At 39.3% G+C, this 21,597-nt stretch overlaps 1 protein-coding gene across 3 annotated transcripts in view; it reads right to left on the reverse strand.

The window, feature by feature from the left end:
• Positions 1-4,089: 4,089 nt before the first annotated feature.
• Positions 4,090-21,597, reverse strand: part of ARID1B (AT-rich interaction domain 1B) — a 316,305-nt gene continuing 298,797 nt past the window's right edge. For 2 of the 3 annotated variants that reach the window (XM_042895357.1, XM_042895358.1), the window contains 8 exons: positions 19,897-20,035; positions 18,933-19,105; positions 17,057-17,207; positions 15,965-16,081; positions 14,333-14,429; positions 10,174-10,963; positions 9,156-9,286; positions 4,090-7,205 (listed from right to left, as the gene is read on the reverse strand). In XM_042895357.1, the coding sequence (XP_042751291.1) occupies positions 5,493-7,205; positions 9,156-9,286; positions 10,174-10,963; positions 14,333-14,429; positions 15,965-16,081; positions 17,057-17,207; positions 18,933-19,105; positions 19,897-20,035 (3,311 nt within the window). In that variant the 3' untranslated portion in view covers positions 4,090-5,492. The remainder of the gene's footprint in view (positions 7,206-9,155; positions 9,287-10,173; positions 10,964-14,332; positions 14,430-15,964; positions 16,082-17,056; positions 17,208-18,932; positions 19,106-19,896; positions 20,036-21,597) is intronic. The other variant, XM_042895359.1, reaches the window with a different exon arrangement.

Here is a 21,597-nt window from a genome sequence, read left to right on the forward strand (position 1 = left end):
CTCTTTGTCCTGGCATGATTATATATAGACTAGCCTTCTTAAAATACTATGCAGGGGAGCAGAAGTCAGAATGTTTGTCCTTCAGGAGTCTCTCTGCAGACATGGATAAACAATACGGAGATGCCTGAGCCATTTGGGATTCACTCTGCCAGCAAGGCAATTCCACCCCATCACCTTTCAATGTAAATAACTATCCTTAATTAATGGAGATGCAATATATACTAGAAGTAATGATAGACTGAGCAAATTAACAAAGTCAGGGCAAGATGTTGTAGCTCCGCTGAAGGCATTTGGTGAAGATCTTCCCCCTTCATCTCATTAGTTTAGGTCAGCTAAAAAAACAACGTTAAGTAAAAAAACACAGTTTTTATGCTGTACAACAGTGCTGAAATGAAATACATTCCAGATGTCTGTTACAATAAATAGCTGGAAGCAGAAACCAAGCCACTCAGACATGGAGCTAGCTAAATCTCACATGCAGTCCAAAATGTCTGCAGCTACAGTTACAGAAAGGAAGGACAAACTTTGAAAGCACTTTTCTGATGGTGCACGAATAAATACATGAATGTGAACTCAACAACAAAGTCAATATTAATCCTTCCCCATTCATGCTGTACTGGGGATTTGAAAATTAAATGTAATTTAAAGTTAGACGTGCTGTAATTAAAGAAAAGTTAAATTTACCAGCCTGTGGAAGCTTCTATTTTCCTTCTCTTTCCCTTTCCCTACTCCTACCTTTTAAAATCTCTTTTAACTTCGTTTTTCTTTGTACCAACCACCAGTGAAATGCCAAATTCCTCTAGCTTGGTTCATTTGTTTCTTTGGAATGACCCAAATGTGAAAACTAAGCAATGCAGCTGGGACACAGGAATGCTTTTCTTTCAGCTTTGTTTTCATACTCTGCCTCCTTTTTCCAAATGGCTTCTTGTTCCTCTCTCCCTTCAGATTAAACTGTCCTTAAAAATATCCTTGCAATGGATAGGAGGAAAGGAATTGGGCACGGGAAGTGTTAGATTTCAAGATGAGAAAAAGCAAGTTGGGGAGCCCTCAGAAATGTTACAAGTTATCCTGGGAAAACAAATCTCGAGAGTGGTATGGGACTTTAAATCTAGATCTTCATAATTTCACTCTATATGTGGTTCTCATATTTTAAGTTTACTGTTTTGTTTTGTTTTGTTTTTTCTTTCCATTCTCCCCCGTGTGTCCACTTGCAGTTACTTATTCATGACTTGGAACACAAACTGTTTGGAGCAGGGACTGCTGTGTGCTGCTGTGTGTGGTTTCCCCATGTTTCCCCAACGTGGTAACACCACATTAGTGGTGATAAAAATAGCAGTCATCATCCCTCTCTGGAGAATTCTTGTTTCAAAATTTGAGATTGATCTCCCGTTTAAAATACAGAGAACTGAACTCTGTGATTATAATCGTGCTATTACAGAATTTGGGCAGTAGGTGTGCACTGGTTCTTTGAATACACCCATACTACTACTTGCAAAGTAATAAACCAGCACACAGTACAGCTTCTTGTAAGGCTGAACAGGCCCTGTGCGCCACCTCACTTCAGCGCCGAGTTCCTGTTCATTTCCAAGTTGCCTCAGACATTGGCACTATGGACATCTACAGCTCCTTCTCTTTTACATGGAAGAAGGAGACAGTGAGCAATTTCTTCCTTGGTACCAATTAACAATGAACAGCAGAATGAAATAGCTGAGTAAAGCACAAACGGTTACAATAATGGCTTTTAAATGTGGATCGATTTTTCTTCTGCATCCTTCCTTTTGGGCAGTTCAAAACGTGGCGATTCTGAGCAGGTTTTTATTTTTTACTTATTTTTTAAGGATATTGTAGGGAATTACAGAATCATAGAAATCATTTAGGTTGGGAAAAGACCTTCCAGATCAACAAGTCTATCCATCGACCTGACCCCTGCTAAATGAAAATCTGTTTTCCTGCCAAAAAGGACAGTCGTCTCTTAGTTCCCAGTATGACACTAAAGGTCAGGAAGATACAGGGATTCCATTTATCTCATTGCTGCTATTTTAATCTGTAAGCAATCTCTTGCTTGGTCCTGTCCAACAACATGTAGCTGATTGATACAATTAAATATCTGGGGGCTTGATTATTGACTAAAATACTAACAGGCTGCTTTCCCCTCTGTAACTTGTGGGTTTAGAATTTCAAATATTGCACCCTCTCATTAGTTCTTAAACATCTGAGTTTCGCTATACACTACACATGATTGCACCAGCACAATACAGATTTTTTAAAACTGGAAACACTAAATCCCTCTTGCAGGAACAGTACCAACAGCAGCTCAACTTGCTCAGGTTTCAGCCAGAACACAGTAAGTTCACAAGTTCCATGAGCAGGTCTTCTCCAAAGGCTTGAGAAAACATTAGTGGGAGAGGTGAAACCATACACAGACAACAGAGTGAACTGGAGTTCTCATGCTTCACTTTTCTTCCAACAAATGTGTTGTAATATTATTAACCAGTGATTTTGATAATTACTGTTACTATTATAAATCATGTTCAGGTAGTATCTGTGTCAGTAACCTTTCCTCTCTGCTTTTCCAGTTCCCCAGCTAGTTCTATTACTTGGTCCACCTGGAAAAGCAGCAGCGAGGTTACATACACATGGACATTCATACGGCTGGCTGGTGTCTTTTTTTTCTTTCCCACCACACTGTTAAACTGGGCTCAGAGCAGCTCTGAATACCACTGAAGCTCTGGCTGTGACAACTGAGTGCTTTGCCACAGGTTTAGCTTCCCCTGGAGGACTCTGGGTCTAAATGCAGAAGAGGAGGTGCGAGATGTCCTTAAGAGAGGGCAGTACCGCCCTGTAGAGGGTTTATCCAACAGCTTGCCTGTATCCATGGGGTACTATCAAGTAGTAAAGTGTTAGTAAGAAATAGGCTTAGTACGGGATACTACTTCTACACTGCCCCATATTCAGCAGTAAAAATCATCCCTGAAATATGACTCCTTCTGTGATGAAGACTTACAAGCGAGTTATAATTTGCCATGTATTTCTGGGTACATTGCTATGCAAGGGAAGAAAGACTGCTGCAGCAGCAGTGTGGGAGGAGAGAGATTACTGAGTAAGGAATGCTAGAAAGCGAAATTACTCCTTGTGACACCAGGGAGTCACGTTTCTAACTTGCCTGATAACTGTATGTACTTCAGCTGCCTTGGAAACTCTCACACATATATGAATGTTATAGCAATCATATGAACAGGATGGGCAGTGTGCCAATGGGGTTGTAATTTTCAAGCACCTCTGCACTCAATTGGAGAGGGGAGGAGGATGTCCACTAACAGTGTAATTATATGGCAATTCCAGGGAAGCTGATTATTATTAGCTTTCTATGATCACGATAACAAAGTTAATGATCCAAGATGAAACAGCAAAAATTAGTGCTTGAACAGCATTCAGCAACAAGGTATCACCAGGTGAGAGTGGATGTATCTGAAACCACATAGTTCCTGAAACTGCAACGGCCATCTCCCACCAATTACAGCGATGGATGTGCTCGGTTAAAGCCTGATCCACTTTAATGGGGGAATCCCAGGATGAGAGGCCATGTAAGTATGCAATGACACATACAGTATGGAGAAGCGGGTGGGTGTTTATTCTAAATACCCACATCACGGGGGTATTTGCACCTTTAACCAACAGAGAGAATTACAGGTAGTGAATACAGATCAGTTTCTTCAAGTTGGTTATTGCTTTAACAAAATCTTCTGTCACTTTTTCTAACATCCATCTTTAGCCCCCCCCAGACACAGCAATGAGACTGGATATCTGCATAGTCAGAACTATCGTTTGCCAGCCATGTCTTCCCCTCTGAGGCTCTGTGGTTTTATAAATAATAATTAAAAACGCTTCTCTGTGCTGTGAGAAGGTTCTTCTAAAAGGAGAACAAGTTGCTGCAATACTTGAACAATAGAGTAATATTTTTGAAGGTCATAATAATAAAGTAGGGGAAAGAGAATAATCATTACTGCTCTTTCTTGTAATTAGTTTGCTTTCTGATATCCCACATTGCAACTAGAACATTATTCAAGAACACCCATCACAGTGCTTAACAAGATTTAATGTACATTTATTCTTAACATGTGGAACATATAAAGATTTTATACTGAATAAATGAAATTCATTAAGCCAGAGGAAAAGGAGGAATTTACATCAAGTTTTTTCTTTTTTAACTACATTATCTTGAAATACAAATGCAGATTCTTGTCACTGAAAAATCTTTGAAGTTGTGTTTCTTCCTTTTTTTCCTGTATATATTTTTTTGTCTGTAGACTGGTAACCATTTTCTTAAATCAATCCATACGTAACCATTTCCACACCTTGATTTATAAAGCAAATTGTGATCGGCTGCTCTCCCGAAATAGAGCATGACTTTATACATACAGAAACTTGTACATTACCCTCAGTTGTTGATTTTCTGTGTTGGGTTTTTCTTTTTTTCTTTTTTTTTTTTTAATTATTTTTTGGAGATATGGCCCAAATGAAAGAAAAATAATTCTACTATCACTTTGTAGATACCACATCATGAAAAAGAAACAAAAAACTTCGTACTTAAAAAAAAAAAAAAAAAAAAAAAGAGGGTATGTTTAATGTACAACTTCTATATACATCACGGCCCTTAGGCAATAAAAAAATATTTTAAAAAATGATTAAAGGAATTGTGAAGAACTGTCATTGTGGAAGGTCAAAAAAAAAAAACCAGATGTAGACAAGACAGTTCTGGTGAGGAAGCAATTGATGTTTATCATTAGGTTTTGTTTCAAAATCTTTCAACTTGAACTTTTTGTTTTGTTTTGCTCCTAGCCTAATGTTACCATTTCTCCAGAGGAGAAACCAGTATCGTTTTGTATTCTGACTACTGACTGACACCCTCCTTGATCCCCTACACCTACATCACTAGAATCTTCTATTGCACAGAGCTTTGGGTGATGGTATACAAGTTTTTTAAAATTTTTTCCTTATTTGAAAAAATAAAACACACAGGAACTTGGTACGTTGGTTACTTTTCACCTTTTTGTTTCAAAGTGGTGAGATTCTTTCCATCATACAATGGTTTGCTGTAACATTTTTTTTTAAAAAGTCACTAGTTCGCTTCCCAAAAAATATGCAATACAAACATGGAAAAGAACATTGAAAAGGATAATCTATGGAGAAAAAAAAAAAAAAAAAAAAAAAGTGTGACCTTTGAATGTACTAGACAGCAACTTTGGTTAAAAAAAAAATAAAATAAAAAGATGTACTTATACACATAGACAGCAAATATTAATTTCGTAACTGTTCAAATTAATAATTTCTTTAAATCCCAATTGGTAAATAGTGAATGGGGCAGAGGAGCAAAGATTCTTTTTTTTTTTTTTTTTAACCTTCTTCCTACGTTGGATAAACAAGAACAGAAAACAGCCAGTTATATGTGACCCTCTAATCTCCACTCACACATGCTTGGCTTCTCACTTATGTCATAACTGCCCAATCTGAAAAAGTACATCACAGATGACAGATGCAACCAGAGAGTTCAGGACAGCAGATATTGAGATATCCAGCAAACGACCCTCGTGCAAAAGGAACTCTGAGCGGTTCTCGTCCACTCTAGCCATGGCCAGCAAGGCCTTGGCTGCCCTGCACATCATGTCTACGCTAGGTGGCTCCAGAGGCGGAGGCTGCATGTGCATGAGGTTATGCTGGCTCTGCTGGTACTGGGCCATAGTGACCCCATCCTCCAGGAAGCTTATCAAGTTTCCGATGCTTCCCTTCTGCACAGCTATTGCCCTTGCTGCTAATGTGTCCCCCTGGGCAAGGTTCGATAAGAGCGCCATGGACATTTCTCGGCAGACCGGGTTTTTGCGGTCTCCAACGTACCTAACTAAAGTAGCGTAGAGTTTCTCCTGACGACTGAATGGGGGGGTGGCCAAGATAAGGTCCACATTATTGTCCTGGATACTGAGCTTACACAGGGTCTCCAGCACAAGTCTCTGAGGCGAAAGAACTGAGTTGGGCCCCACGGTTGGAAAAGGATCCTGTGCCTCTGCAGATGGGCACACCATCCAGTGCAGCAAGCCATCCAAAATTGGCAAACAGATGCTTTCTGTGTAAGCAGACAAGTCTAGCTGCCCAGAAATGTTGGCTAATGTGACCAATGTATTATCCCTCAAGACCTCGAGGCAGTCCCACCACCACTCATCCTTGCTGCAGGCCACCCCTTTGTCCTCCTCTTCCTCCTTCTCATAAGTCTGCGGCGCTCGCTTTCTTTCTGGATGCTCATGGTGAAGAAGGATCAGCTTTCCCAGGATCAGCACCAAGCCTGGATGTTTGGACATTTCGGTGTCGTTGCCAGGCACAAAAGACAAGCTACGGACGATGTTTGACACACAGATGCAACGTTTGGCCAAGGAGTCTTGCCAGTGAGTTATGGTGCATAGAGGAGTCTCATCCCGGCTCCTTGGCTCATCCTCTAGCAGTTTAATATTCCGGTGGCTTTTGGCTTGATGGATCCCAAAGGGAAATTTACTGCTCTCTGTTTGGGAACCAGAGTTTGAGTCTTCTGGCAATGCTCCTGGCCGAGCTGAGAGGACATCATCAATGGTTGCCGTTATACTTTTTTCTTGTTGTTCCTCAAATTCACCTTTCCCCTCGAGGTCTTTCTTTTTGCTTGGAGAGTTTGAGGGAGGAGGGGCTTTCCTGCGTGGAGGAATCTCCATCTTGCTTTCAAAGTGAGTCTGGATATGCTCAGTTGTGTCACCACCACCAAGCTGCCAGTGGAGAAGTCCACTATCAAATTCCTGAACACGTCCAAGTTTGTCAGATCGATCAACAACAAATAGATTATTTTTCTTTACAATCTTTATTGGCAGCTTGTCAAATTTACTGGCTTGTTTTGGCCTTTCGCTTGGATCAGCAATGGCACCAGGAGTGGAAAAAACAATGCTCTTTTCTTCTCCTTCTACGTTTTCATCATCCCCCTCCTCCTCCTCTTCATCAAAACAGTCAATACATTCGTCGTTCTCCTCTTTTCCAGTAGCCTCTGCCAAGGACTGGCTATCATCTTTCTTGGCTGATTTGTGATCAAGTGCTTTGTGACCTGGATCTCCCACTTCATATTCCATAAGGATTCCAAAAATGTCAATCAGGCATTTTCTAAAATATTCTACTAAAAGCTCAAGAAATCCAGACAACTAAGGGGAGAAAAGCAAACAAACAAACAACAACATAAAAAACCAAATATTTTTGACTGCATAGAATTTCATACGGAAATGTACAACTTCCTTCCTTTTGCTGTGGACTTGTGGCTAGGTCCTGTATGGCAGAAGTTAATCAAATGAAATTTTTCTAGTTTCTGTCCAACCAGTATGTAACACCAGAACATCATGATTCCATTTGTTTAAATTGTAACAGGTATGAAAAGCACAGTACTTTTATTCATATGCACTAGCACCTTAGCTACCACTTAGCCTAGTTGCTCCATCCTGGGAAATGCCTAATATAATTTATTGTCTCTTCAGACTTTCTAACCCTCTTTGCTTTTCTGAATTGCATATTTATTATATTCTGGAAGTTGAGAATTCTTCAACTCTTCCTTTGTCTCTCAGTCTCTAAAATCAACTGTTCCATTAGAATCTGCAGTTCAGGTTCAAGGCACTGATACTCCAGATTAATAACCCATCTCTATTGGCATGGCTCTCTTTTTGCCTGGCAATATTTAACAATTGTCACTGGAGCCTGGTGGTGCAAGTTATCCTTCAGAAACTGTTTTCATTTAGCTTTAATCCTCTTAATTAACTTGTTATCACTTTCTCATGGAAAGGCAGTATTTGACTCGGTACTAATTTACCCTCAGTGGCTTTATTATTAAAAATTCTTTACTGCTATGATACATTCAGCCCAATTGCCTGCCTTTTAATAGTTGTTTTAATTTTGGGTTAATAGGTGTTTAGCAAAACATATCCTTTCGCCCATTCTGTATTCTTACCATTGCCAAAAATCCCAAAGAAATGAGAACAAACAGGCGCTTATAAACTGCAGGAATTATCATATGGAGTCCTGACTGACACTGGAAATCAAGTTCAAGGCAAAAGCAACCTCCAAAATCTAAAATAATCTGATATTCTGTGCAATTTGCACAAGGTGTATTAGTGCAGATTCTAACAGAATTCAGAGGAGACTCATCTCCCTTAACTCCAAACACCTGCAACAGTTACAAACCTAATTGTCTAGATTCTTTTTATAATCAACGATCTTTTAGAGGCCATTTCTGGGCTATGATTCATCTGACCTACTTTAGATCTCTATTGTAGGATGAGATGAATTATGCTACAGATATCTCTAGTTCTAAAGTTAGGTGGGATGAAATGTATCATCTGTGTCTGTATTTTTTAAAAAAAAGGTCATTATATTTTAAAACAGATGAGTTACACTGTTAGTAGCCAGGGAATGAGTGGAGCAGAGAAACTGCACAAATTTTAGATTATGTGCATTACCAACACACCATCTATAAGAACCACCTAACAGGCTGATAGGTAGAGCAGAGTTGAAAAATGCTGGGAGGAAGAGAGGCAAAAGCATACACTGTTAAATCGTATGCAACTAACCTGTGGACAGACAGTGGATTTTGGTCTTTTAACTGTTCGATAAACCTAGTATTTTTGTACAAGCTTACTTTGTGGGAAAAAGGAACAAAAAACCCAACAAAGTATCTCACAGCCTAGCATAGGACTAATGAATAAGACAGATAGCAACTGAAAGACAGTCTCAAATCTAACATCATTCTGCAATAATTTTTTCTGAATCTTCTTTTAGACAAAATTACTAACATGCTGCTATTTTCTGGGATTATCCTCATTCAACAACAAATCTGAATTTACACATTAGTCTTTTGCCAGTGTTAAAATTCTTACATTCCCATGTATCCCTTTCCACAAACAATGCTCTCCTTTTAAGCTTACTATTTCCCCAATTCCACCCTCAAGTACATTTTGCTACTCACTGTTATCAATCACTATAAATTGAAGTTTTGCTGTATTCTGACTTATGTTAATATATTTTAAGAGACTTCAGCATTTTCATATCTATCTTATTAGCATTTTCTTTCCTTGGAAAGTTTAGAGCTGTAATGCTTTCCCACCTACCTGAGAGAGGTTGAACGTAGCGACAGTGCTATCATCATATAGAAGAATATTAATAGTGTCTAGCGCCCAGGTACTTTCAGCCAAAAGACCAGATTTAAGAGACATCATCACTCTCCAGGCCTCAGGAGTTACTGGAGAAAGAAAGGATAAGCATAAAACAGCATTAGTGCAACCTTTGAGCGTTGAAAACTCGGTAAGTTTTGAAAGAATAAACTGCGACATTCTGAGGATGTAAAATATATAGGAAATAGTTACTGAATAGTTACTGAAACACTGCTTAAGACCATGGTTTCACCGCTTAGTCCTGTTATGCTTTTCTGTAACTCTTACTTAGTGCTAATTCTGGAGAGCATTTTAATGGGCCATTCTTCCTGACCTTGCAGAAGAAATTATCTTACAAACTTCTGAGAATCTGGCTATAACAAACAGTACATAAATACAAGTAGAATGTAGTACAAGCCATGAATATGGGAACCTGAGGTATGGGAACTTGAATGTGTGAAATGTAACGGGAATTCAAGATAAGAAGATACTTAGGAAAGAATTTGGAGAGAAACAAAAGTGACAAATAATGTGGCCCGAAAAAATGGGCTACTCGAGTAAGGCAGACGCTGTAAGGACACAGAGCCAATAACTCTGTCGTGAGCTTCCATGGAATGAGAATGTGGTAATCTTTGCTCACCTAAATGTTGCACCGGTGATTTAACAGATATTCTGATGGATCTTTCAACAAATAGCACTTGGAAGCCCGAGACAAGCTTTATTTTTAATGTAATGTTATACTTTTTGAGAACTCAGGTCTCCATATAGAAAACTGATTTCATATAATGTTGAACTTGCTCATATAAGATTTGTCACCCACACTGATACATTTGCTACTACATTTTTAGTGAACACATAATAGTTACCAAAGTTAATTACTTGTCAAAGCAGTCTTAACATGTAAAAGAAAACAGAAACCAAAGTTCCTTTCTCCCTTTCTCCCTTCTCTTGTTTTGGCATTTGTTTTTGTACTTACCAATATCTTTTGAGGTAATCTTTCGTCTTGGTTTTAAGACTGGTTGCGATGCTTCTACGGAGCCTGGGGGGAAGGTGATTTCTCGCCTAATCGGTGGTGGTTGGGGTGGAGGTCCTGTGACCTGTGACACTGGAACTGTGGGTATAACCTTTTGCATCTTCATGGAGGGTAGGAAAGGAGACTTGCTTGGAGACATACGATTTTCCAAAGAGCGCTGGAAGGATGCTGGACTCGGAGCTCTAGAGATGTGATTTGGCATAGAGGGTGGTGTCTGGTAGGATGACTGAGGAGGCCGAGTGATAGGCTGCATGGAGGCTGAGGATGACATATAAGAAGGCTGACGTTGGTTGACATGAGAAGGCCACTGACTCTCGTGGTTTATCCTCTGGTCAGGTACCATCATATCATCAGTGCGATTCATCCCTGGATACGGTGGGGCCTGTGCAGGGCCTCCTGGACCTTGCCTATTCTGGTAAGGGTAAGGCATATCGTTTCGTGTTGGCCACATGTTCTGCTGAGGACCTTCAGTGGAGGATGATGACTGCATGGGGCCACCAATCATTTGGGGAGGTATTCCATGCTGCTGCATTTGTCCTGGGCCCTGCATCCTCTCCCTGTTATACGGATATGGATACTGTCCCTGCATAGGCCTCCTATCAGGCCCAGAGTAAGCATTGCTGTACTGGTTATACATTTCTTGTTGCTGGTTGCCATACTGCATGTTATACATATCCCCTTCATGGCGCTTGGCTGGAGGCCCATACATGCCGTCCATGTGTCGCTTGTAGTTCTGAAAAGAAAAATCAGAAATAAAATTTGTCACTTTTACTACATACACAATAATAGCGATTGGCTGCAAGCTCATTTAAAAAGCTGAAGGCTCCTAGCTCTGGAGGGCTTGTGCTGATTCCAGTCAGGCACACATTGCTGTGATCGAGGCTTTCTATTTTAGCCTCTGTTGTGCTGCATTTATAACTTAATTTGAAAAGGAAACTTATCCTTGGGCTAAATTTTTTTATGCTTGCTCTTGTGTTCCCTCCTTTCCCTTTCCTATTCTGTCTGTCAGAAGAAATTCCATTGGCCACTTAAGACATGCATGAAAAGGCAACAGTCCTCACCAACAAGATACTTTCATTCCTTTTTTATGCTCAGTCTGCTAAGAAGACAGATTTAAAAAAAAGTCAAAACTACTCAATGACTTAATCTCTTAAAGGGACAAACACTGAGTGAACTCTTAAAATAACAAGATACGTTGCAAGCATGCATGTCTGAATGCTGGATATTATGACAGTGCATAATAGACATACAATATATTTACCAATGGGAGAAAACATTCCCCTGCCTTTGTTACTCCACATAATCCTCTGAAACACACCTGCTTGGGTGACCAGCCCTCCTTCCGAAATCATCCTAAACACACTGAATTTATTGCGAGATTATTGTAGCAACTGCTCACATCGAAATGTTTTATTCTGACTTATGCAGGTTCTTACACTGCTGATCAGTAATGAATGAAGCAACATTCCCCTCTTGTTTTTCACCCTCTCAATTGGGGAATGCTGTGTGAGGTAAGCTGTTATATAGTCAGGGGAGTTGGGCTGTTTATAAATCATACACCTTGTTGGCATTTAAGACAGCAAGACAAAAAAGATGGGTTGTGTTTTGAGGAGAAAGTAAGTGGTAAAGTTTGCAGGGGTCCTTAGATCTTCAGGGAGTCTGATGCACAGTTCAAACTACCTCAAATGCTCTCAAGCAAAAAACGTTTGAATTAAATTGGCAATTTCTGAATATATGATGTGTGGTAAATTCAAAGTTATGGTTCCCATGGTATCTATATCTACATATAGATAAAATTCTGTATGTATTCTATATGGGTCAGTTAAAACAGCTCTGGGATTCATAAACTCATCTTCCAAATTTGGTGCACATAAAACTGCAACTGCTGAATTGCTTGAAAGTATATGTATTTTTAACTTGCTATAGAGCTGCCTGGCTACCTAAGAAAAACCTATTTTCAGTCTTACATAAACAACTTGCTGTGGTAAATCTCACGCTTTGGGCCAATTTATACATTAAGAACTGACTCAGTAGTTGCCACACCTAAAAAGAAGGTGCTTTTTTTGCTACAGTGATTCCACATGCTTAAAGCAGACACCCGGGAATGAAGCAAGTGCCTTTTTAAAGGCAGATCAGAGCTGTGTCTATGCAGTGGCAAGATGCTTAATGGCAACCAAGTGCTGAGGACAGTGATGCACCTCAATTCCTACTCCTGTGTGAGGGTTCAGCAGGTGACCAAGGCTGCACAATGTGTGTCTCTCCACTGGGAAAGGGGAGTTGTGAGACCTCGCAGAAGAAAAAAATACGCTAACACTGGTAACCTGCCGTGTAACAACTCTCAGCCGGTAAGCATTCATACAAGAACTGAAAAACCGGCTCAAAGTACTTTGCTAGCCCCAGGGGTTCATGCACAAAGCACCTTCTTCCCTGCCATTCCCTAGCCTTCAGGCTATGGATAAAACTCTGAAAGGGTTATTTTTCACATTCTTCTTGAACCTAGGAAATTGAAAGAATATTGCGGGAGCAACCTGGTCTTTAGCTAGGTCAAAAAGGGGAATGCTCCGGGTGTGGGAGCCCCCTCTGGGGGGGGGGGCAAGGTCAGGATTCTCACCCTTCACTCTTCTATGTTTTTTTGCATTCGTGCTTGAATGCATTATGCATTCAAGAGCCATTATACAAAGCATATAAACAGCAGCAGAGACAGGGCCCAATGTATCCTTTCACAAATTCTGGTTGAATCTTTGCTTTAACAAATTAGTTCACATACAACCTACATATTTTAGCATGGAGTATCACTAACTCTTCTATTATGCATCTTTGCAATTTCCCCACTAAATCACCTTGGCTGCTCATACATGTTCACAATAAAGAGCAACAAAAGGTTTTTGATTACACTATTTCAGAGATTCTATGAACTAAAGAGATAGGCAAGAAACCAAACTTTGTAAACATTTATAGTACAATGTAACCTAAGATCTCCATTTTTTTTCCTTTTTATTTTTTTTAAGTCTGAATTTCCTAGTGAATCATAGTATCACCAAGCTTGGGAAAGGCCCCTAAGATCATCCACAGTCCAACCATCCTCCTTGTCACCAATTTTCCACTAAACCACACCCCTCAGTACAACATCTAAACATTTCTTGAACACCTCCAGGGGTGGTGATTCCACCAGCTCCCCGGGCAGTCCATTCCAGCAGCTGACCACTGGCTCAGAGAAGTGAAACATTAACCCAGACAGAAAAGGACTACCTGTAAGTAGCTGAAAACAAGTGCATTTTGATAACTGTATCACAAGGAAATGCTTTCTATTTTGGAAGCTAGCTGTAATTATTCTGTGACTAGAACTGACTTCATAACATGCAGAATGAAACTAAAACCTTGTTGAAGTCATCAGAGTTTTGTCATTAACTTACAAGATATTATTTTGCCCACAAAGCAGTAATGATACATCTTACAAAAACCTTAATTATTAGTATCATTTGTATTTACAAAGATTTTATAAACAGAGATTGAAATGTAGAAATGTTTAAACTATTATTAACACTAAAACATTTTTCTTGTGTATTTGTAACATATTACTAGAGACAAGATACAGGGAAAATGCCATCTGCTATATATTAAAGATACGTAACTCAGGTGACCCACCACAGCATTCTAAGTAACTGGCAGTACTGCATGTTTTACTGTTCTAGTTTTCTGTTGGTTCACTTGGCTACTTGACATAATTTGAGTCAATCTGCCAGTCAAGCAATACTTTCCAATTTGCCTCTGAAAGTGAGGCAGCATCACTCCACTAGCCTATTAATTATACTTTCCCACTCTGCTGATCATTAGCTTGGGACATTCACTTGATACACATTCAAAGCCACAAAACTTCTAGAACTTCTGTTAAAATTTATGCCCTTTCAGGTGTAAAGAAATAATCTCCTATAGCTGTATATGTGCTGCTTATCCTTATGGGTTGTGATTCTGACCTGAACTACAGTGCTCCTCTGTGCCAAAAGACATACATTCCATCAACAAAGTTTTGAGTGTACACAGAATTTTTGAGCGGCATTTATTAAAAAAATATTATGAATGTAGCTGTTTTCCCTTCTCCTACCTGCTGCTGTGGATACATTCCAGGTTGATGTCCTCCATACGGTGGCTGTCCTGAGGGAGGTCCTTGTCCTGGATACTGCTGCCCATACGGTTCATGCCTAAAACGAAGCATTCAAATCAACACTTAGAGCTGCTGGAGTTTTTAAGATACCAGAGAAAGGACACTGCTCTCATGATCTTGCACCTTGAAGACACTTGTCATTTGGAATCGTGGTGAAGACATGGTGTGGGATGGTCCAGAGACTAATACAGTAAGCTCTGCTGGAGCAGTGGAAGGAGGAAAGCAAAGCAGATAGAAGGAAAGAAGCAATGAAGATGCAGGGGAGAGATTTAGGAGTAGTGTTAGAAATGGGAATAGTGTACGGTCAGCAAAGAGGTAAGAAAGGCAGCTCCAGTGACACTAGGAACCAGTCATAGCAGGATAAATTCCTGATGTATATAGCTCAAAGGTTGAGCATGTCAAGATTCTTGTTTTTTACAGCACAGGTTTCCAAGAAGACTACTTTCTGGATTAAGAATGTAATAAATATATAGGTATATAGGTTAAGTACTCAATCAATACCTAACTGCTAATTTGAAGAGAAATTCTAAGATTCTAAATGGTGATATGTGCTATGGTATGTAGCATTTAAACACATCTTTACTGAGTAAAAACAGTGCTCTTACAATTTTGTAATCAATCATGTACAGTCATGTAATTTTTAACTAAAGCTACATAATGTCACATACACAAGAGTCAGAGCTGAGTTGCACTTGGAAACTTACCTGTGGCCTCTTATGACCTCTGAGGGGCACTGCAGTGCAACTGCAGTATTTTTAGCACATCTGAATGAAATTTTGTTTGTGGAAATGAAGTACTTGGAAAGTATTAAGACTAAAACATTAACACTGTCTTGCAGACCAGTACATGAGTAATTACACTCTGTACATAACCATTAAGAACTTACCTATTTGAGTATAAGAATGGGAATAATATATCACAGTCTGAGAAACAAAACAGGATTAGAGAACCTGATGTGTTAAATGAACTGATGAGACATGGCTTTTTCAAAAGCAGAGAAAATACATGTATTTTTATGCCTTGATGAGAGTAAAGCAATAGTTTTTCAGTATCTCCTAAAACGTTGATGCAGATGAAAATACCAGTTAAACGAACCATATAACCAACAGGAATTGCTTACACTCATCCAAGATTGGATGTATAATTAGATGAAACTGGGCTAAGGTACATGTACTATATATATATACAAGGAAACTTTCTGAATGTTAGTTTGGTTAGGTACAGGATAACCACAATCCAAAAGAAACTGTGGAAGCTTCAGAATACGTGTCATTCAATGCTGCCCTGAAGAACTTTGGCCTGTACATTCAGTTCAGTGTTGGCAAGGAGATACACAAGGCAGTATGCATGCTCCTTTTTTAACATCTATGATTCTATAGCTACACAAAGTCAACCAATTTTCCCAATCCTCTGTTACACTCCAGAAACTGAACCGATGGTAAAAACCTAAATCAGAGCAGGCAAAGCATAAGCAACACCAAGAAGTTGCATATTCTATGTGCCCTCATAGAGTCTGCTAGCACTCATTAGCTGGTTATTGAAGATATTACAAACAGAGAAATCAATGTTCACCTTTGCTGGCCAGGGTAACGATTAGGAGAGTACATGCTTGGGTCACTGTTTGAAGGCACCATGTTGCTTTGACCAGGTGGTCCCATACTGCCTTCAGGACCCAGCCCATGATCCGACCTAAAAAATGACAAAGGAAACCCCATTCTGTAAAAAGTACTTATTCTCCAAAATCATATCCCTTAAAGAAAATATTCTCTTGACTTATCATCTTCCACTTTAATCAGACTTCCCAGCACATGACCTGTTGAGCAGCATTACAGTTGTGTTACTCCACACACCTACTACTTCAAACTATGAGAAAAAACTCATTTTTCCTCATTGTTCCTCTGCTGCACTTGAAAGACTCACACTGCGTAACTTTGGCTGCCACAAGGAAACAAAAAGGGAAGCTAGGGTACACAAGCTAATGAAAGTAAAAGTGGGAACATTGCCAGAGCTGCAAAAGCTACTCTAATACTTAATATAATCCAAACATTCTCCAACATCTCTGCTTGCTATAACAGTGTTCAGTTGTCAGATGTTTCATTCTTTCTTTTTTTTTTTTTTTTTTATTATTCCAAAGGCTTTCCTGGGATAAACAAAGAGAACCAAATTTATTTTTGCTTACTTCACTGAAAGCAAACTTATGAGGGTCCTGACAGATACACTGAAATACTACTGCCCCTCAGACAACAGACTCCAGAATCTCTAAAGACAATTCACTAACAGACCACAAACCAAACACAGGCTGTGCATTTTGTTTTTCAGAAAAAGCCCACCAACAACTGTTTAGGTGAAAACATGGCAAGAATACTCAAGTGCTACTTTCTGCCATCACAGCCCAACACAACAGCCAGCTGAAGGCAGCTGTCAAACATATCCACTTGCTGATCTGCTGCAGCTTGAGTGATTTAGAAAGTTTAACAATTCCTCCTCATTAATTCCTGTGAACAGCTAGATGCAGTCATTACCAACGGTTTAACTTCCAGTGACTTAGTACAATGCTGTAGGAAATACAGGCTGCCACGTTCTCTGCAATGTGAGATGGGAAAATGAGAGGGGAGATGATGGCTTTCACTAACAGTCTTTGCTTTTTCCTGAAGAAAAACTCACCTCCTGTCATAGCCACTTCCATAAGAGAACTGCTGTCGCTGGCTCATGCTCATGTTGGACATGGCTCCAGATGGGTTCTGGTTATACATTTCCTGTATTCCACTGTTAGGCATTTGTCCAGGGGTCATGAAAGGCTCGTTGCTTCCAGGCACTACAACAGTAAAGGAAATTAAATATATTATTCTGGGGGTTTGAAGATATCTTTCTATTAAATGATATATTTTAAAATAATGTTCAGATTTCTAACACTGCCAAGGAGAATTAGCTGGTGTCTGACAAGCTCTCCAGGGCCTGATGAAAACTCATGAAGTACTACCACTACTAAGATGATGGTTATAATAATATATAGGAGCTGCAAGTAAAGAGAATAATCTTATCATACCAAACCAAGCTCATCAGGCACTGAGGCAGCTTCTTCCCTGAGGTCTTTATAGCTGAAGATGAACTTGCTCTTGCTCTTTTCACCCCCAAGAATGCTAAATACGAATTCAAACATAAACCTTACAGAACAGATAAATCTCATAGTTTGGATTATAAAGCTGCAGGAATCAGGCTCTTCTTTTTTCCTATAAAGCACTCATATATATATATATATAGACTTGCTTACAGAAAGGCTATTGTATCCTAAAGTAGCTTCTTGAGCAGGATGGGTATATTCTAAAGGTCCAAGAAAAGGCACATGTAGTACTATATTTCATATAAATCCCCAAAACAGACAGAGGAAGTGACTCTATCCTTTAGTCCTTTCTTGTAGATACTAAACAGACAGACATTTCTGTTTTGACTAAAGGTAAATATGATACGTATGACAAAGTGCAATAAACCCACTTAATCTCATGTGGATACAATAATTAAAATTAATCTAAGACAGAGAGACCTTCCTCTTATTCCAAATGTGTTTTACTAGTGACTACAGTTCAGGTAACAAAATTTAAAGGAAAAGTTTGAAAAAATTGTATCAGGATAGCTAGCTATCTCCTCACTGCAACACATATGAGGCACCTTGATCTTGGTAAGTCCCTTCCAACTGAACTGTTATAGTCTAGTCTAGTCTAGTTTGGTCTGGTCTGGTTCCCTCTTTCTTTGATTTCTGGACCTCTTCTTCCTGTTTCTCCCTTTTGCTCTCCTTCAATTTCCACTTCTTAATTCCACCTCCTTCATCTGCTCTTCTCTTTGCAGCCAGTGTGAGTCCTACTTATATTCTGACTTCCCACTTTCCTACGTACATGGTATACAAGACGGATTCACTTTAAGCACATTTTACAATATCCACACAAGCATCTGTAAGTTAATTGCCCCAAGGGACAAGAGTCAGGCTTGACATCAGTTTTGGTTTTTGCTTTCTAAAAATAGCGTGTTTATCACCTCTTGTCAGGGGTTGTCCAAATGAGAACAGAGTTAGTTTTCCTATGCTGAAAAATATGTAAATTACGACAGCATTAGGAGATTTGCTCAGTTGCACACAGTGTCCAGCTGTACCACAATCAGGTCTATTTCTTCACAGCTGCTTCTTCTAGCATCGAAGTCCAGCATTTGATATGCAGAGTTGCTACCCACATTCATAAAGCATACTGTATTGCATAAAATCCATCCCTAGGAATTTATGCCATCGTTCCTGAAATTTGTTCCTATAAGCAGGTTTAGGAAACAGTTAAGTTTAAAATACACAGCATGACCCTGAGAAGGGAAAATATGATCAGAATTGAACAATTGCACTGGATCTGCCTTTCTGCTACAAGAATGTAGCTGTTTTTGCAGCAAGAATTCCACTGTTTTGCCAACAGCAGAATCAGCTGGACATGCAGCTCATTCTGATGACTAGAGTGCCGTGATAACATTTATGTGAGTAGGGAAGAAGACGCCACAAAGAAAATACCTTTTCTCATTCCACCAAAAGGATCTTTATTCGGCTCGTATGGCATCCTTCCCATCATATCTGGCATGTTTATTCCCTGCTGGTACGGTGCATTTGGTGTCATGGAGTTTCGCTTCGGGAATGCTGAATCACTTACATCAGAAAAGGGATCATGCACACTAACCGCGCTGTTTCTAGCGGATGAGAAGAAGGAGGCATTAACATCATCGTGTATTCATAAGAAATGTGAAAACAGACCAGCCTACAAAACACTGCTGCATTTGTCAGTGATCACCACAGGATACATCTGAGGAAGAAGCAAACAACTTTCACAATCATTAAAAAATCTTTTTTTTCTCCAAGCTTATCTGGATACTTACCTGAATGACAGGGGTTTTTCACCTAACTATGCATGTTCCTATTAGCCATGTAGAAGTCTAAACTTTTCTGAAATTTCACAAAGCTGTGTTCCTCACAAACACACAAGCTTCATATGCTGCGTCAAATTAGTATTATTTTTTATCTGTTTCATATATTCCTCCTAAAGACTAAACAGCTACTTGATTTACCTTCCTAATATCATTTCTGAAAGGGATCTCTTGGTCCATCCAGCTGAATCCTCTGTTATCTTACTGTTACTATAATACTTTTTTGATAATACTCTGAATCTGTGCACCCAGGAAGGAAAGCTATATATACAAGGTTCTAAGATGCTGCTACTGGTTTCAACCTCCCACCCCAATCTTCACATATTCACACGCTCTAGCTTGCACTACTGCTTGTTTGATCCTTCTCTGCTAATGCAGATCCTAATCCTTCCTCCCTTTCCTTCTCTTCCCTCCAGAAAGAGATGTTTTTTTGCCACTCCTAAGGTTGGGTTGGCTCAACACAGAATCAGATGTGTGCCTGTATAGTTGAGAAAAACTAACTTTAACTGCTATAGAATAACAGCATAAGAGAAAATGAAGCAAAGCCTATTTCATACCTGCCACCCTGCATAGGTGTCATCTGTCCATGAGGTGTTGATGCTGGTGTTGGAGGCTTCAAATCGCCTGGCACTTCTGTCATGGAATTACTGCCAGTAGACTGTGGAGTCTGGGGGCCTTGCAAGGAACCAGAATTAGCTGGAAGATTAAAGAAAAGGAAATATTAGAAGGTAGTAACCAAATTATTGCAGAAATAATAATAATCAGTGAGAGAAACTGGTTGTTTCCCTCATCGGCCTGCTTATACCATGCATCTCTACTTTGTAACTTCCATAAAATCCTCTGAGACCAGGATACGCTATGAGGTAATAGCCATCATCTTTCCTAGAACCACAAATTTAAATCGCTGCCTAAAGCAACATGAATAGAAATCATCTAGATGAAGGATCATTTAAATTAGAGGTCAGAGGTACAAAGTTAATTGTCTATAGTTTACAACAGAGTAGATGAAAGCTGTTCTTCGGCACAGCTTCTTTATATATATGATCACTACCACAACACAGATATTTATAAAGCAAATTTCAACCAGAAGCTTCTTCTACAAATTTAAACCACTGTATTAATATAAGAACGTAATCTATTTTACTACTAAAAGGCAGGCATTTCTGAGATGAAACATGGCTAATAGTTAGGGGCACACTGCAACCCTATGCCATCTTTGAGACAATGTGGCAAAAGATTGAATTCAAGAAATTTAGAGGGCCATTAGTGGGTAAGAAGAAAGCATAACATCGTAAAAATAGCAATGGGCAACTTAACAAAATGCAGCTAGGATCACTGTAGAGCATGTGTAACAAGATCAGGTCAATTCTGCAAAAATTTTTATGCTGAGATCTCAGACAGCAGTAGAGTACATGCACTACTGGCCTCCTTAACCATGGCGAACAGCATCACAGAATATCCCAAGCTGGAAATAGCTACATTTTTGATGTGACGATAAATGGAGAGAAGCATGTAATGTTCTACTCTAAAGAGACTGAGCAGTAATAAGGACATTAAATGAATATATCACATAAGCTAATAATAAATTACATTCAGAACAGTCTTTTAAACTAGACAGTGCAGTTTCTATTTTCATACAAATACTGAGAAAGTCCTCCTCCAACATATGATGTGGCATTTTTTCTGATTTAGAAGGTGATAGATGGGCATCAGTAACAGTGCCTAAGCTTTGTATCAGACTGCAATGTCTACTTTGGTGTTTGAAGCAGGAATTCTTCCCAAGAAAGTGTAGGATCAAGTCTTTGGATGCTATTTTCAAACAGAAAAAATCACAAACCTAATAAACCTAGAAAGACATGGCAATGGCTTGAGAGGTGTTTTTGATTCTACAAACCTTCATGCGAGCATTTTTAAGTGCCTGACTATTGTCATCCAACAACTAATTAACAAAACTTTATAAATTACTGTTAGAGGAAAAACTGGAAGCAGCAGCATATGCTGTTCTTCTCTATGTGAAAGAGAGAGTAGTTTATAATTGACTCAGAATCCTAGAACACACATCACCCTGACAGGCAGAGCTTGTTTTTAACTGAAGAACACCCTTTTTATGTGTTTCATTTATATCTGTAACACATGTTCCACTATTGGAAATCAGTCTCAGTAGCAAGAGCATACGTAAAATGCACATTTTGTAGACCATGTTGCTCCTGTCCTCACCTTTATAAGGTGTGTTTGGATTATATTCACCTTGTAATGAA

Source organism: Lagopus leucura, unplaced genomic scaffold (assembly GCF_019238085.1).
Source record: "Lagopus leucura isolate 7727_CA_CO unplaced genomic scaffold, USGS_WTPT01 Super-Scaffold_73, whole genome shotgun sequence".
Lineage (NCBI taxonomy): Eukaryota > Metazoa > Chordata > Aves > Galliformes > Phasianidae > Lagopus > Lagopus leucura.